This window comes from Poecilia reticulata, linkage group LG13 (genome assembly GCF_000633615.1).
Source record: "Poecilia reticulata strain Guanapo linkage group LG13, Guppy_female_1.0+MT, whole genome shotgun sequence".
Lineage (NCBI taxonomy): Eukaryota > Metazoa > Chordata > Actinopteri > Cyprinodontiformes > Poeciliidae > Poecilia > Poecilia reticulata.
In genome coordinates, this window is record NC_024343.1 from 30779632 (window position 1) to 30796322 (window position 16691).

The following is a 16691-nucleotide window of genomic DNA, read 5'->3' on the forward strand; positions in this document are numbered from 1 at the left end:
GAGTCCAGGTGAGTCCAGGTGAGTCCAGGGTGAGTCCAGGGTGAGTCCAGGGTGAGTCCAGGTGAGTCCAGGGTGAGTCTGGGTGAGTCCAGGGTTAGTCCAGGTACTCACCACGTCACTCTTTGTTGTGTAGACGCGGTCTGCTAAGCTTTCGATGGCGATCCATTTGACGGGCATCTTGGAGATGCGGCCCTGTCGGTAGTAGTCGCCGTTGTAGATCTTCTTGGAGAGGCCGAAGTCGGCCACGCAAACGTTCATGTTCTCATTCAGCCTGAGGCAGAAACGGAAATGTTCATTTATTAACGATCACATGTTTATCCTAACATACGAGCAGGTTAGCGTACACAAAACATTTCCATTTTTTTCTTTTACTCTGCTCAGTTGTCAACGTTTAGAGCCGTACAGCTTTAAAAACTATCAGTGGAGCCCAGGGCTGGTCCAAACCTTTTTGGGGCCCCAAGCAGATTTTTATTTGGTGCCTCCTCCATTAGCATGTCAATGCTTTATCATTCCTAAGCTAATCCAAGTGTGTAGCATATCTACTATCATTAGCATAATTTATAATTAGCTGTGCCAGTGTTACTATGGCACCTGACAGGAGTAAAGCTAAAAAAACATTTGGAGTTTGAAATGTGGTTTCAGTCTGCCAAATTATTTTAACTATTTGAATGTAACATCAGCTGATAAATTCAGAGTAAAAAGAAAAGTTTGACATTTTATTTTTCCTCAAATGTAGCTGTGCGGTGAAATGACTTTACCAGTCATTTCATCCCATTTAACCTTCTTAGGGTTAAATGGGAATTATGAAAATAAAAACGCTTTGTGAAAACACAGCAATTCAAAAGAAAAAAAATAAATCACGTTTGTCGATAAAAAGTTTTAGCGCTAAGAAGAGGTGTTCTTGGAAACACATTTTGGCATTGAGTCACAACATCAACAGCCGGACGTTTCTGCTGCCGGAAACTAAGGAAAAGACAACAGGAAGTGGTAGGAGGCTGATGGCGCTACATGTTATTTTTTTAATGACTTATTGTGTAAACTCTCTTATTCATGTGTGATTTTAATTGCATTTCTTATTTAATGGAAACACGGCAATTCCAAAACTGTGTTTTCGACATTAGCAAAATACTGAAGTTCTGCGCACATTCGTAAAAAAAAATGCAGCCATCAACAGGAAGATATTAACCATTATTTGTGTCACAACTACAAAAAAAACATAGAAATTATTTTTGTATGTTCAGTTTGTATTATTCAAAAAATGCCTTCCTAATGTTCTTGGGCGCCCTCTACTGGTGTGGAGGCTGACTAACTCTTGTTGCAAGTCAATAATTCCTTAACATTTATGAAAAGGTTCTGGTTCCATTGGCAAATCACTTCACTCATATCAAGACATTTCCCAGGTTGTAAGTGAAATAATCTGCCAGTGGAACTAGAACTTGGTTGCTAGGTAACGGGCTGGGCTTGGTTGGGGTTGCTAGGTAACGGCACAGTGGAACATTCTACCAGTGAAACTAGAACTTTTTCATAAATATTCAGGAGTTATTTACTTAAATCAAGCTCCTATTTCTTGCTGAAAAGTTACCATTAAGTTGGTTTTGTCTTATTTTAAGGGTACTGAAATATTCACACTAAAAATCAAGACTAAAAAAATACTTGGCAAGTTTTGGTGTTTATACCAAAAACATTAACTTATTGCCAGCTCAGGCTGTTTTTAGAAGCAGTAGAAACCAGAACGGAAGTATAAAAAATATCCATTTCTGATCATAAGTCCCGGTTGGTCTTTACCCTCTGCGTAAGTAAAGAAAGAGGAAAAAGCGAAGGAGACGTCCTGCGGGGAACTGAAAGAGAGGAAAGTGGAAGAAGTGTTTCTTCTTACATGCAGTTGCGCGCAGCCAGGTCTCTGTGGATGAAGTTCTTGCTGCTGAGGTACTCCATCCCTCGGGCGATGTCGGCCATGAACTTAACCAGCATCTGAGACGGCAGGTACTGCAGGGCGGAACAGAGAGCAGAGCTGATGTACCCGTCACTCACAGCAGAGGGCGCCAGCGTCCATCTTTTCACAATCACAGCTAACTTTCCAGCAGACGGACTGGATGGTCCTCAGGGAACCATTGTGTGCTTGTTTTTAAAAGTTGGCCCGCTTCGTAACCATTTCAACATTCTTTATAGGTCTTGCTTTGATTAGAGTTTCTCAGCTCTTCTGGGGATTTAATGCATATCGCTCACAGCTGGCGCCAAAAACGCTTTGTGTTTAGAGCGTTTCTGCTGCCAGAGGGGGAGTGGCTGGAGGCTTATTTAAGAAAAACTTTACAACTGTGCTGAACTTTGGATCCAGTTTTGCTGACATTCATGTGAACTTAGAAACCATAAAGTGTGTGAAACTGCGAGTGCTGGTTTGTTGCTGACTTGGTGCTTTGCGTTGTGTGTTTTCAGGCGTACCACAGGGCAGTCGCCCAGCCGGGAGTACAGCAGATAGCTGTGCAGGTCGCCGTGCTTCATGTACGGCAGGATGACCACAGGCGACGGGTAACCTTCGCTCTCCACCGTCTGCAGACACACACCTGACAAGAAAGTTAAGAAAAAATTAGCATCCACACTCAGAAAATGTTGACAAAATCTCCTCTTTTAATGGAACACGCTGCATTTTAGCAGAATTTGTTCACTTTGTCATTTCAGCACCAGTTTAATTGTTCTGATTGCATTGAATAAGCAGGAGGCCAAACTCAAAATGTCTGGTTTTTTATTTTTTTTAGCAACTATTAAAACTGAAATTTCAGTTTTTCTATTAAATTTCTGGGAAAGTGTGTTTGTGTTTTTGCAGTGTGATAATCTAACAAGTGTTCAGCTTTGGTGAATAAACCATTTCAACATGTTTTCTGGGTTTCTGTTCATGTTCTTTTGTACTTTCTGTTTTAAAACCAGCTACATGAAACCTTTTTTATTTTTACAAGCTTCTTTCGCTTCTTCTTCCAGTAATGGATCGGTGTGACTAACCAAAACTGATTTCCTCTTTTTCAAAGATCATAAATGTGAAAATTTTAAAAATATATACATTAAAATATTTTACAATAGAGCAGCACAGTGGTGCAGTTGGTAGAGCTGTTGCCTTGCAGCAAGAAGGTTCTGGGTTCGATTCCCGGCCCCGGTCTTTCTGCATGGAGTCTCCATGTTCTCCCTGTGCATGGTGGGTTTTCTCCAGGTACTCCGGTTTCCTCCCACAGTCCAAAAACATGACTGTCAGGTTAATTGGCCTCTCCAAATTGTCCCTAGGTGTGAGTGTGTGTGTGCATGGTTGTGTGTTTCTGTGTTGCCCTGCGACAGACTGGTGACCTGTCCAGGTGACCCCGCCTCTCGCCCGGAACGTTAGCTGGAGATGGGCAGCAGCACCTCCTGACCCCACTGAGGGACAAGGGTGCAAGAAAATGGATGGATGGATATTTTACAATCCAAACATTTAAAAAGCTGCTGCAAGAAATGAACAAAAGCAGCGAAAACAACTCAGTTTTTAATAAACTGACTGATGAATCCAGAGTGAATTTGCAAAAACATAAAATCTTACCAAGTATAGGGCACTTTAAAAAAGACAAAACTAACTTACAAGTAATTTTTCAGCAAGAAATAGAAGCTTGTTTTAAGTCAAAAGTTCCTTATTATTGATGAAAAAGTTCAAGTTTCACTGGCAGATTATTTACATCTTTATTTCAATGTTTTCTGTTTATGACACATTTCTGACGTTTCAGGCGTGGAAATGTTCATGTTTCATATTACATTTCTTAGATTAATCTAAACATTTCTGAGTTTCTTTGAGAAAATTTCCAACGTTCCAAGCTCAGAAATTTCAAAAAATGTAAAAAATGTTTGTTCTAAATTTCTCACATTTTTCTAGCAAATTAAAAAAAAATTTAAATTCAGAAAGTTTCAAGTTTTTCTATTAAATTTCTGGTAGATTATTTTCACAAGCAACATGAGGAAAATGTCTTATTATAAGTGACACAATCTACCAGTGAAACTAAAACCTTAGCATCAATATTCAAGTTTTATTTACTGACATGAGCTCATATACTGTGTTGAAATGTTACTTAGAAGTTTTTATTTTTATGAGTAGTAAGATATTTGCTGTGGAAACGGTAGAATAAATACTTGTTAGGAGAAAGTTTTGAAGAATATGTGATCCTCACCCAGGAGCCTCATGACGTTGGGATGGTCGAACTCCTTCATGCAGGCGGCTTCACGCAGAAAGTCTTCCATCTCTGAGCGCGTGCAGATTGCAACTGGAGGGGCGACGGTTCACATCCATCACTGTTTGCAAAGCTCTGAACACTTTCTCTGATTGATACGAAGCCCCATGAGGGTGGAGCTGTTCTACACCAGAACTTCAAACTATTCCAACTTTGTGCTTCTGCAAACATCTGACTGAAGCCAGTTTATTTCTAAAACTGAGAGGTTTGAAGAGCTGATTTATTGTGATGTTGACTCACTTTTCATCGTCTTCACAGCCACCTTGAGAACAGCTTCTTCCTGATTCAGCAGGCCCTCCATCACAGAGCCAAACTCCCCTGCAGACAAAACACAACCAGCAACAACAGACCTTTAACACAACAACGACTCTGTGAAAAGAAAACCGTCAGACACATCCAACACTGCAAAAACACCAAATCCTACCCAGGACTTCAGTCTTGGTCTGGTTAAGATATTTGCTCTAGAAATCACACAAAAATACTTTTATGATGTGTTTCAAACTGCAAAAACAAAACATTACCAAGTATTTTTGGTTTAGTTCTGGAGCAAATATCTTATTACACTTGAAAGACGACAAAACTAATTTACAAATAACTTTCAGCAAGATATGGAAGTCTGTTAAAGTCAAAAGTTCCTTAGAAATGATAAAAAGTTCTGGTTCCACTGGTGGATTATTAAATGTTTTGGGGGGAAAATGTTGTGATGTCAGTGAAACAATCTGCCACTGGAACTAGTATTTTCTATCAATATTAAGGAATTGTTGACTTAAAATAAGCTCCTATATCTTCCTGAAAAGTTACTTTAGTTAGTTTTGCCTCATTTTAATGGTACAAATATATTTGCACTAGAAACTACAAAAATGCTGGTAATATTTTGTGTTTTTGCAGTGTGAAGCACAATTTAATTATGAATTTTTATTAAGAAATATGAGCCTGTTTTATTCAATAATCCTTGAATATCTACAAAACTATCAAGTCGACAAGCAGATTTCTTTAAAAAAATAACATCACTTAAATTACATCATGCTGAAAAGTTACTTTTAACTTCGTTTTGTTTTATTTCAAGTGTAATAATATATTTGCATTAGAAACTAGACAAAAAATACTTTGTGAGATTTTGTGTTTTTGCAGTGTAGAATATATTATATACACCAAAAACACAAAATGTCACAAAGTATTTTTGTATAATTTCTAGTGAAAACATCCTAACTAGAGTGGAGTAAAATCCTTGGTAGGATTTTGTGTTTTTACAGTGAAGGCGTGTAGCTGTGTGTGCTGCGCTGACCTTCTCCCAGCGTTTTCCCCAGAGTGAGTCTGTGTCTGTCCACCATCACGTCTTGGAGCTTCTGCTTCAGCTCGTCGCTGATGCCCAGGCTGTTCACTGGAGGAAACACCAGAGCAGGAAAACGGCTGAAAAATATGCACCAAACACTCCAATTTACTTTGTTTTAGAAAAGAAAGGAAGAAGAAAAATCGATTCAAATCAGATCTGATGTGGAAAAACATCTGAGATCATCACCCAGCCCTAGAAGAAGTTCTACTCGTTATCGCTGCAAATACTTTTCTCCGATACAAAATCCACCACTTTCTCCTGCCTGTTCAAAACTTTAGCATTTTTTTTTATGTTATGATTTATCTCACATTTAAATAAAGGCAACATTATTTATACGTTTAAAAATGTTCTTTCAAAAACATTTTTAAAAGAATCCATTTAAAACTCAGAACTGAAGGTTAATTTCAGACGTAATGTGTTGACATCGAGTTTTTAGATTATTGCTTACTTTGTTTTTTGATTCATTTATTTATTCATGTTTATTTGTGTTAAATTCTTAAAAACGGCACTGCAAAACTACTAAATCTTACCAGGTATTTTTTATTTTTGGTCTGGGTTCTAGTGTAAATATCTCGTTACACTTGGAATAAGACAAAACTGACTTAGAAGTAGCTTTATAGAAGCTTGTTTTAAGTCAGTACTTCCTTAAAATTGGTGAAAAAGTTCTAGTTCCACTGGTAGAATGTTCGACTGCGCCGTTACCTAGCAACCCCAGCCCGTTTCCTAGCAACCCCAGCCAAGCCCAGCCCGTTTCCTAGCAACCCAGTTCTAATTCCACTGGCAGATTATTTCACTTATATCATGGAAAAATCTTTTGTTATAAGTAAAATAATCTGTCAGTGGAACTAGTATTGTTTTAATCTATATTTACGAATTATTTACTTAAAACAAGCTTCTATATTTTGTTGAAAATTTAGGTGTAAATTTGATTTTTTTATTTCAATTGTAACTTAGATATTTACAGTAGAAACTAGAGAAAAAAAATGCTTGTGTTTTTGCAGTGCGATGAATTTTTGGTGACAAAAATAACATAAAATGTCATTTAAAAAAAAGGTCTGGAAGACTCTGAGTGTGCTGGGATGTTTCCTCCAGCTGGGCAGACGTTCCTCCTTGTTTTCCTCCAGACTGACAGAACAACAACACGGCTGGAGATCGCCTCCAGCTGCCGCTACACCATCAATCTGACACGGCTTGGCCCAAAAATGCGCTCAGACCACAGGCATGTTGCGACTCATGCTGGTATGTCCGGCCGCGGCAACAACCAGAACGTCAGGATCTGACTACGTCCTGGAAACACGACCGAAACCTGTTGGTCAGCATCAGATCCACCCGATCTAACCATTCCTTTTTCATTTCATCATTCCTCCTCCTGAATCGCTTACTTCCTGTTAGTCTTGCCTTCTTTCTTTCCTAATCCAGCATGTTGGGACCTGCTCAGAAGGACCATAACAAATATCCTGGGGACAAAGACGGTGCTTGAATGTGACCCAGCTGGGTGAAATCTGAGCGTTTGTTTTCAGGTTTGAGTCTCTGTGATGTCGCAACATCACAAAGAAACGTTGCAGACTGGATTCGGCACACAAAGCAACGCAAAGTCATCGTTTCTGATTGGTCCTTAAGTTTCACCTTCATCTGGGTGTTTATGTTAGTTTTTACAAACAAGTTAAACTGTAAAACATTTAAATCTGATGTGACAAATTTCAGCTTCGATAGAATAATCGATTAGTAAATATTCATTTGCAACAGTCCTATTCCAATTACAGCTAAACCTCCTGCTCTTTCTGAAAGCCCGCCTTCAGGAAGTCGTCCCAACATGGCTCCTCTATTAACCCTTTAACGTTTTTACCAGCGTTTCACTGAGCAGCAGCTCCTATAATGAGCTCAGCAGCTCCACCAGGTGTTTACTAATCGCTGCTGGCTAGTCTGAAGGAGCAGAGTGGGGGAGCTGCATCTCGAAGGCGGGGCTAGGTCCACCCAGGTGTTTCACACAGCTGAATGGTTGCCATGGAGATTACAGGATTTCTCAAACATGCATGAAATAAAGCATCACTGCAGGTTTGACTTTGATGACGGAAAAACTTTAAACATGATGTAAAGCTAAAAAAAAAAAGCTGCCCCTTTAAAACATTTTGAATTATGGTGACATTCAAGTTATCTTTAACTAGGATTATGACTAGTCAGAACAAAAGTTTACTTCATGACTAGTAATAAGCATAAATATAAGTGGTGAAGCCGATTTTATGTTAAAACGGCCTGCCGTATCCCCCCTGTCTTCTCCTGTGGTGGACAGAGCTGTCATTGTGCGCGGTGAGGTGCAGCGTTTCTCGCTCATCCAGTCTCCCTGGATGAAGTGTTTTGACTCTGAGGGAGTCAGGTCTGGGCATGCAGCTCAGAGCTCCTGTTCCAGGTGCGTTCAGAGGAACTCACGTGTCGCCTCCAGCGGCCTGCGGCTGTAGCTGCGGCGCGCGCGGTACCTCACCACCAGCTGCCCGCGCTCCATCATGGGCTCGAACGCCTCCCTGCAAACGCACAACGGCAAAACAGGTGTGGTCAGTCGGGTAGGCGTGTAAACAACACTGGAAGTGTGGCGGCGTAACGCAGAAAATGGCTCTCAGAAAGTAACAAGCAATGGAGTCTGGAAGGGACGGAAAATATTTATGGTTTGGCCCGAGCCGCCGGGTCCCTCCCTTCCACCCACAGGGAGGACAAATAAACCTACGCACCCGAAGCGCGTCTCTTTGCGCCGCAGCTTGGCCACGTAAACAGCCAGGAGAATGGCGAGGGCCACGGCGCCGGTGACGGCCATCACCACATACCACCAGTGCCAGGAAAACGTTGCCGGATCTGACAAACCTGGAAGGACACGGGCACAGAGTCGGTTTAACAGCTCAACCAAAACTTTGGAAAGTTTTTACACTTCAAAAACTTAAAATTTCACTAAGTACTTTTGTCTGGCATTTAGAGCAAATGTCTTGGTACATTTGAAATAAGACAAAACTAACTTACAACTAATGAATCAGTGAGAAACAGCAGCTTGTTTTAAGTTAATAATTCTTTAATATTGATGAAAAAGTTCTAATTCACTGGTGGAATTAGGGCTGTAGTGATACAATAATCTCACGGTACGATACACGATATTCTGCTCACGATACGATATATATTGCGATATTCAGCGAACGATACAATTCAATACACTTTTGCGATTTTCTGATTTTAGAGGGACAGAGTGATTTTGGTGACATTTTGTGACTGTTCTAGAGTTGGATTGAATTAATTTAACTGAAAACTGATTGAAAGCACCAACTACACAATACCTGGCTCTGACTTAAAGTCGACAGCTGGACAAAATGAATCAAAGAAGTGGTGAGAAAACATGTTTCTTTTAATTGAAACAGTACAAACTGTAGCTTACATGCATTTGTAAAGTAAATAAAGTCACCAAGTACCTGCTCTGAATAGTTTGATACCTTTTTAACACTTAACATCTGAAGGAATCACTCTGATGACCTAATCACTCTCCAGGTGAAGCAAGCAGTGAGTGAGCAAGGTGACAGCTGGATGTTACGATACTTGCGGATGAATATCGATTTTTTTCTAGGAAAGAAAATATCAATATATATCGCAAAATCGATTATTATTACACAGCCCTAGGTGGAATATTCCACTGCGTCGTTACCTAGCAACCCCAGCCCGTTACCTAGCAACCCCAGCGAAGCCCAGCCCGTTACCTAGCAACCCAGTACTAGTTGCACCGGCAGATTATTTCACTTACAATAAAACATGTTTCCGTATTATAAGTGAAATAATCTCAATAATAATTAATCATGATTAATCGATTAAACTTTATTGACTTTCTGTTTATCTTGCAAATGTGTCAGATTTAGCCATACGGGTCAAATTTAATCTAAACAGACGAGCCAAATAAATAAATAAAAGAATAAACCAAAAGGTACCAGAACAAACTTATAATTCAACAGTTCTGGTCAAAGGTTTACATGTACTCATCATGAGCATCATAGGTGGCTGAAACTTGGACACAGTCAGGACTGGACAATGATCCAGATTCCACACTAGAACTGGTTCTGGACTGGATAACTTCACATTTCTAGAATAGGTCAAGTCTAAGCCAAAAAACCAACCAATTTAAATGAAAACTAATTATTCTGCTAAGAAAAGTAGTGAAATCTGCAGCCCGGAAACGGAGAGCATCACCAATAAATCCCAGCTTCTGCATCCAGTTCCTGTTTTATAGTTAATTGATTCTGTTTGTTGTGAAATCATCGCATCCTGGAAAAAGATATTTGTTTTTGAATGGACGTTTGTGGCTTTAGAGTTTCCAGTAGCAGAAGCCAAAACCACTTTTTTCCACCCAGGAGTTTAACATCGTCTCTGGCTCTCAAATCACTGATTTAAAAAAATATATATTTTAGCAATTTCTCAAGACAGGGAAGCAAATCTGTTAAAGTCTGATAAGTGAAATATCTAATGTGTTTTCATCACCTTTCCTAATTGAAAATGGGAGTTTCCTGCTGTTTCCATGGAGGTTTTCATGAATTGCAGTTAAAGTCTTTCAGCTGGGAAAATCGGTGAAGTAATGTCTGCCTTTGAGATAAATCTACCACAAATATCCTCTTTCTCTGTCCCTCAGTGGAGCTGCTGCCATCCCATCACTCATTCTGAATCTTCTCTCAGTCTTTCACACAAACCGCAAATAAAAACCTCAAACTCTTCATCCTCCCCCAACTTCCCCTGCCTCCTTTTCACTTTCTTCTCCCATTCCTCTTGTTGATGTCTGGGTCTTTAAGACGAAGCAAACAGAGGTGCTACACTGCCTCAGCTTGGTATAAATATTTATGACGCGTCTCCCCATTCAGCCAACTCTTCCCTCTCCATTTTATCTTCTTTCCTTTTTTTTTTTGAACGCACACGACAGAGGAAGCCCGTGACACAAAGTGAAAAAGAGAAGTTCTGCAGATCCCAGAAAACATCATTAGCTCACTTCCACCAACACGCCGCTGGTCATTTTGTCACAGCAGACGGAGAGTTTGAGGGGTCTGCATGTGGACTCACCTCTGAATTTTCCCGTTTCTGTGGAATGAAGAAAAGAAAAACTGTTATGTTTATATGCAAGAGAAAAACATTTAAAATCATTCATCAAGTATTAAATAATTTCTCATTTCTTTACATTTTTTCCTTTTAACCAGACATTATTGTGCCTTTATGGCTCTGCAAACTTTGTAAATATCTTCAAATTATTCAGATTTTGCATGTTATGTTCAGCGCTCAGGCTGTCTATAGTTAGCTTATGTACAGCTACTTAACCCAACTATAGTTAGCATAGTTAGTTAAGCTAACTACAGTCAGCGTAAGGAAAAGTTAGGTTAACTATAGTTAGCTGAAGTTACTTAAACTCAAAGACAACATGGATAAAATCACTTGCACTCTGACTCCATCCTTATTTACGACCTTGAATGGCTAAAGCTGTAATTAATGAATGTGATGGAAATCTCTTTCCAAAGAAAAGAAAAAGAAAAAAAAGTTACTTAAACTATCAATAGTTAAGCTAACTAGCTTTAATAACTACAGTTAAGCTAACAGCATTATTTCATATTAAAAACCACACACCTGATTAATAGGATTTATTAATATTTGTTGTTGATTTTTCTTGCCACTCACCAGGAGAATTGAGGACCAGGATCCGTTCGGGGCTCCAGGGTCCATGACCGGCCCCTGTGTAGGCGCAGACCCTAAAAGACACGTTGGACAGCGGGGTGGACAGATTGATGGAGAACTCAGTGTCCAATCCAGCGTCCGCATTAAACTGGTTAACAAAAAGAAACAAAGATGACACATAAGACCAGGTGAACTGGTCATTTAATGACACAAATTCATAAAGTTTCAGAAAATTCATAGCTTTGTTTGTGCTTCTTGATTACAAATATGGAAGATTGTTGGTTTTCTGGTCCAACTAGATGGTGTCAAGTTAGCAATTTAAAAAAATTAGAACATCCTATTAATTAAAGTAGCTGTTACTGTGTAATAGAGAAATAGAAAACTTCCAACATTTTTAACAAAATATTGTTCTTGCACTCATTGTTTTTCCAAAATGTTTAGACTCCATCACTTTTATCATGAGCTTTAACAGACTTTGAGATTTGGGATGTTTGTCTTTTTTTATTTAAGTTGACTTTGTATCTGGGCTGGAAACTGTCAGTCAGATCTGGCAACCCTGCCAGGTCTCTATTTTTAGGCAAAGCCGTAAGCAGGTCTAAGTAGAGGTAGAAGTAGGACCTTTATTTTGAAATATGAGTCATTTTTGAAACATGAACAAACATGTATAACAACCTGCTATGTTGTGGATAATTACTTTTCTCCAATATTCATTTTCATGTATTTCTTGTTAATAAATAGTTCTCCTGTGACGTCACAATGCCGTGGACTTCGTAACTGACAGACATCTTGGCAGGCAGTTGCTATGGAGTTGCCATGACAACAAAGCCAAAGGCTTAGAACTAGCTCTGGCCTCTCCCATTTATTAACATATGAGCAATGTAAGTACATTACAACTACTCTACCCACTCCTGTGTAATACTAAGATAAATATCAGTGACATTTACTGTGGTACTTAATGCGGAACTAGCTAAATTAGCCTAGCTAATGTAGCTCCTCCATGATGTACGCATTCTTCGTGTTCACCAATGAGGCAACTTGTCTGCATCGTCTGAGGTATTTCACTTCTCCGTGTCACACACTTCTCCCGACAGCAGCCATTTTTTAAAAATTAATCTTTATCTCGCACATTGGTCAAGAGTGTCCACATATTTTCTTTTTGTCGGTCTCAAAGTCATGGGTCCTTTGTGCATGCGCTAGTTTTCTGACGTGTTTGTTTTGCCCTCAACCTGCCTGATCTAAATCAGGTTTAACTATAACGTGGTGTGTTTACAAGTCCGTTAATGTCTCAGAGAATCAGGCTTGTTTTTCGGGCTGACCTGCCGCATGTAGGGTGTGCTGTACTCCACTCGGTACCCCAGCAGCTCCCCGTTCAGCTTCCCCGGAGGCCCTTCCCACGACACCAGCACCTCGGTCCCGTTTGGCTTGGCGGTCACGTTGGCCGGTGGGCTGTCTGGCACTGAAACGTGGATGAAAAAAAACACGACATTAAAGTCAGTCTTCATTGTGTTCTGTGACTCGAGGCGGTTGAGGTTACCACTAGCTTGCTAGCTTTTTGCATTTCTTTGCATTTTCATTACAAACGTTAGTAAAACGTTGTCTATATGAATGTAGAAAATGCAATTTCGCAAATGTGGTATTTCTATTAAACAATTAAAACCACACATGAGCATGTTTGTTCATTAAAAACATGCAACGTGATTTTTCAGCTACTTCCTGTCGTCTTCTTCTTCGTGACTTGCGCCAGAAGTAACATCCGGTTGTTGATCATGTGACTCCTGTAATTCGTTGCAGTTTTTTTTTTAAAGCAAACTCATCTCAACAGCCGAAAAACATCTTATATTTCCAATGGAGAGGTAACCAGTGGACAGCCTTCGTCTTTGCCAAGAGCTGCATTTCCTTGATGATATAATTAAGCAAACTGGATTTACGAAAACAAATGTGCTTTATGGAAACATGGCAATTTTGGAAAATACAAAACAAAAACAATTTTTGATAGAAAGTTTTTGAGGCGACTTTCCGGTTGTATCAAAGTTTTTGTATTTCGAAAAACTTTAATGAAAACTTTTGTGTGTGTGTTATAGTCTCATGATTAACCGGATGGCGTACTTGACTACTGGCAGAAAAGAAAGACAACAGGAAGTAGTTGGAGAATGATGCCACTGCATGTTTTTATTAATTTATCGCGTGAACAGACCTATTCAGCCATGTTTTTAATTTTAGTTTTTATTTAATGGAAATACTGTAATTGCAAAATTGTGTTTTTTGATGGAATATTAAAAGTTTTGTAAATATTTCTAATGTAAGAGCAGCTGGTGACACTTCTGGTACGATGCCATGTGCGTTCTGGGCAAAACAAATGTACATACAGGTCTTAAATTTAATTTACAGTCTTATATTTGAGTTGGTGAAACCTGCAGAAGCCGGGGGAGCCAGCAGCTGGGTGAAAGAGGCCAGGGGCTAACCAGTTGTTTTCACAGCTTTGAGGCTTTAGGATGATTGAATCTGCAACATCTGGGGGATGAAGTGGGAGGAAATGTGAAGAATCCAGCAAAGGGGCACATGAGGGCAGCATGGACAGGAGAGTCCACTCCCTGACCTCCTCCTCCTCTGGTTTACTCTCCTCTGCCTGTTTCTTTTTTAATTTTTTCCGTGTGAAAGCAGTTGGAAAACGTTCCAGGAAAGGAATGAGGAATTAGTTTGAGATTGACGCTCCATGTAGCGCAGAACTCCAACAATCTTCTTCTCAAGTAGGAGAGTTGGCTTTGTTTCTTTTTGTTATGCTTTGTTTCTGCAGGGGAGAACCACTACACACACACACACACACACACACACACGCACGCACACACACACACACACGCACTGGTGAAGTCACCGTGAGTTTTGGGAAACATTGCCCAGCCTACAGTATGGATGATGTTATCAGGGATCGTTTTGCGGCTGATTGTTTCCACATGTCAGCCGTGTTCTCCCGGCGAACGACAACGAAAACAACCGAGTCCGGCTCCACCTTAACGCTCCTCTTTCTCCTGCGCTACACTTCGTCTATTTGTCCCGTCAAACCGTTTTTTTTTTCCCTCTCCTTTTCCCAAAGATGCCAAGATTTCTTCCCTCTTTTTTGGGCCTTTTTCAAACTGATTTTAGCTCCAAAGCACAAAGGCTGACTTAAAGTGAAAGCGATTGGTTGAAATGACAAAATCCAGAACTTGCTGCTGCTGTAACAAAAACTAACTTTCCGTCAAATGAGCTGGAGTTTGATTAAAGCGGACCAAACAGGGCTGGTGCGAACTGAAGTGTGAAATAAAAGGCAGTGTTTGCTGATGCCTCAGTTAAAGCTGCAGTGTGTAACTTTTATAAAGAATATTAAGAGCTCACTTCAACCAAACGGGGACCTTAATTCTTGTAGATTTGTTTTTCTTGACTCGATTAAAGTGAACCAAACATGGCTGGTGTAAACACACCCTATGATTAAACCACACTTTACTTACTTAATAGGTGCCTTCTAAAGCAATAGGTTGTGTTGAATTTTATGTGGAAGTATCAGGGTGGAGAAAGGACATTACAGCCCAATAAAACATTTGTTGAAAAGTACAATCAATTGCACGACTGTCCTCAGTCTGTCCTTTCAATCTTAGTGAGGGTTTCCTTGTAAAAGGCTCAACCTGACCTCTAATGCAACCCTGGAGTCCCAGCAGCAATCTGCTCATTACTGTCATGATATGCTGTGTGTTGCAACCTTCCCGGTTTGGATGTAAACTCAGGACATTCTGTCTCCTCTTGGAATTTTAAACTTGCATAAATAGAAATAAACGGACAGATTCTGTGCTTTAAGCGAAAATGAAAACTGCTTGTGTTTTTAAATGTTTAGTTTCAGATTAGATTCATCCGCTGCTCCTCCTGGGAGAAAGACGAGTTTCGGGGAAAAAACGCAAAAAATGTGTGTTTTCTCAAGCTCTAGTTCTCGATTCCCACCGTTAAACTTTTTTATTTTTTTGCCTTGCATTTGTTTCCATGTTCAGCTGAAACCCTTCTGCACAACATCGCTTGTTGGACTTTAGGTAGAGGAAAAGATTAAACACAAGAACACGAGGGGGAGTCAGTTCAGGAAACAGATGATGGATGTGAGAAACAGAAACAGCTCTCAGGATCTGGATGTGTAACACGCCGAGGAAGCAGAAGGATGATCTGTTCAAGGGACAGAGCAGAACATATTTGGACCGTCTGTTAGAGAGAAAGACAGCAGAGAGGCGACCAGAACCAGACAGAGAGAGATGTGGAAAATGCTGCTGATCTGTGACCAGGCTGCCGCTTTTTTTATCCTCTGACTCATTTAGACAAGTGCAAAGACATTTCTTTCTTAAAGGAAATCATAAACTCCCTTTTTTCTTTCTCACCGCTAAAAGGAAACAAAGATTTCTGCCATTTTTTTTTCTGAAATAAAGAAGTGAAACTGCTAAATCCTGCCTGTGACCAGCATTTCATCGAGTCCTACTTCCCTCTTTTCTTTTTCCTGTTTATGAGAAAATGAGAAATGCTGCGTTGGAGCGTTTTTTGATGATTGGAGGCGGCTTTCATCATGGAAAGCCCCTGCCAAAACCTCCTCTCTCTCTCTCTCTCTCTCTCTCTCTCTCTCTCTCTCTCTCTCTCTCTCTCTCTCTCCTCTATTTCCAGCCATTTTTTAAAAATCCATGGATGGAGTCAGCATGAGCTGGCATGGAAAATCCCACCTCAGTGTAAAGTCAAACACACCGCTGCTTAACATTACCGTTGGGAAGGAGTCAGTGAAGCCTTTCAGGAGACTTTCCACAGCGTTCTCCATTTCTGTCCCTCCTGAAGCGCCCTGTCATCTGCTAACGGGTGAAACTGGGCAGACAGGCTCAGCCTGGTTTCTTTTATAAACACAGTTGGACTAATAGAGGTTTAAGGCCCAACATTTTTTAAATACAAGCTGGAAATCTGCGTAAGGTGTTTTCACACCTCGGTTTAATTGGGGACTGAAGTTGCAACATTTGTTACATTTTTAGCTGCTGTGGTTTGTTTTCACACAGAGTTGTGTGAAATGAACCAAACCGTTTTAAAAACCTGTTCCACTCCTCGCCTGTGGGGGCGCTGCACCAAGAACCACTGAAGGAAACGACATCAAAACCTCTGAAAACACTGAGCACAAAATGTAAAGAAAAATGGAGTCGCATCACATTTTAGTAATTGTAGGATTTCTCTGTTTTGGTAAAAAAAAAAAAAAAAACACAAGCTACTTCTCCCTCTAGCGCAGTGGTTCTTAACCTGGGTTCGATCGAACCCCAGGGGTTCGATGAGTCGGTCTCAGGGGTTCGGCGGAGCCTCTGCCGCGGAGGTAAAGACACACTTGTGTAAAGACGTGATGATGCGCCCGGCTTTGCTATCACTTGCTCCAGAGGATCACGTTACATTGCTTAGCCAATCAGAGGATC

At 40.2% G+C, this 16691-nt stretch overlaps 1 protein-coding gene across 1 annotated transcript in view; it reads right to left on the reverse strand.

Moving 5' to 3' along the window:
* The window catches only part of axl (AXL receptor tyrosine kinase), a 46484-nt gene that overhangs the window by 4203 nt on the left and 25590 nt on the right, over positions 1 to 16691 (reverse strand). The window contains exons 8-18 of the mRNA XM_008426523.2: positions 12561 to 12700; positions 11248 to 11392; positions 10642 to 10659; positions 8295 to 8424; positions 7999 to 8090; positions 5524 to 5619; positions 4479 to 4556; positions 4179 to 4271; positions 2440 to 2561; positions 1877 to 1986; positions 112 to 271 (exon numbers count right to left, since the gene is read on the reverse strand). Coding sequence (XP_008424745.1) covers positions 112 to 271; positions 1877 to 1986; positions 2440 to 2561; positions 4179 to 4271; positions 4479 to 4556; positions 5524 to 5619; positions 7999 to 8090; positions 8295 to 8424; positions 10642 to 10659; positions 11248 to 11392; positions 12561 to 12700 — 1184 coding nt within the window. The remainder of the gene's footprint in view (positions 1 to 111; positions 272 to 1876; positions 1987 to 2439; positions 2562 to 4178; positions 4272 to 4478; positions 4557 to 5523; positions 5620 to 7998; positions 8091 to 8294; positions 8425 to 10641; positions 10660 to 11247; positions 11393 to 12560; positions 12701 to 16691) is intronic.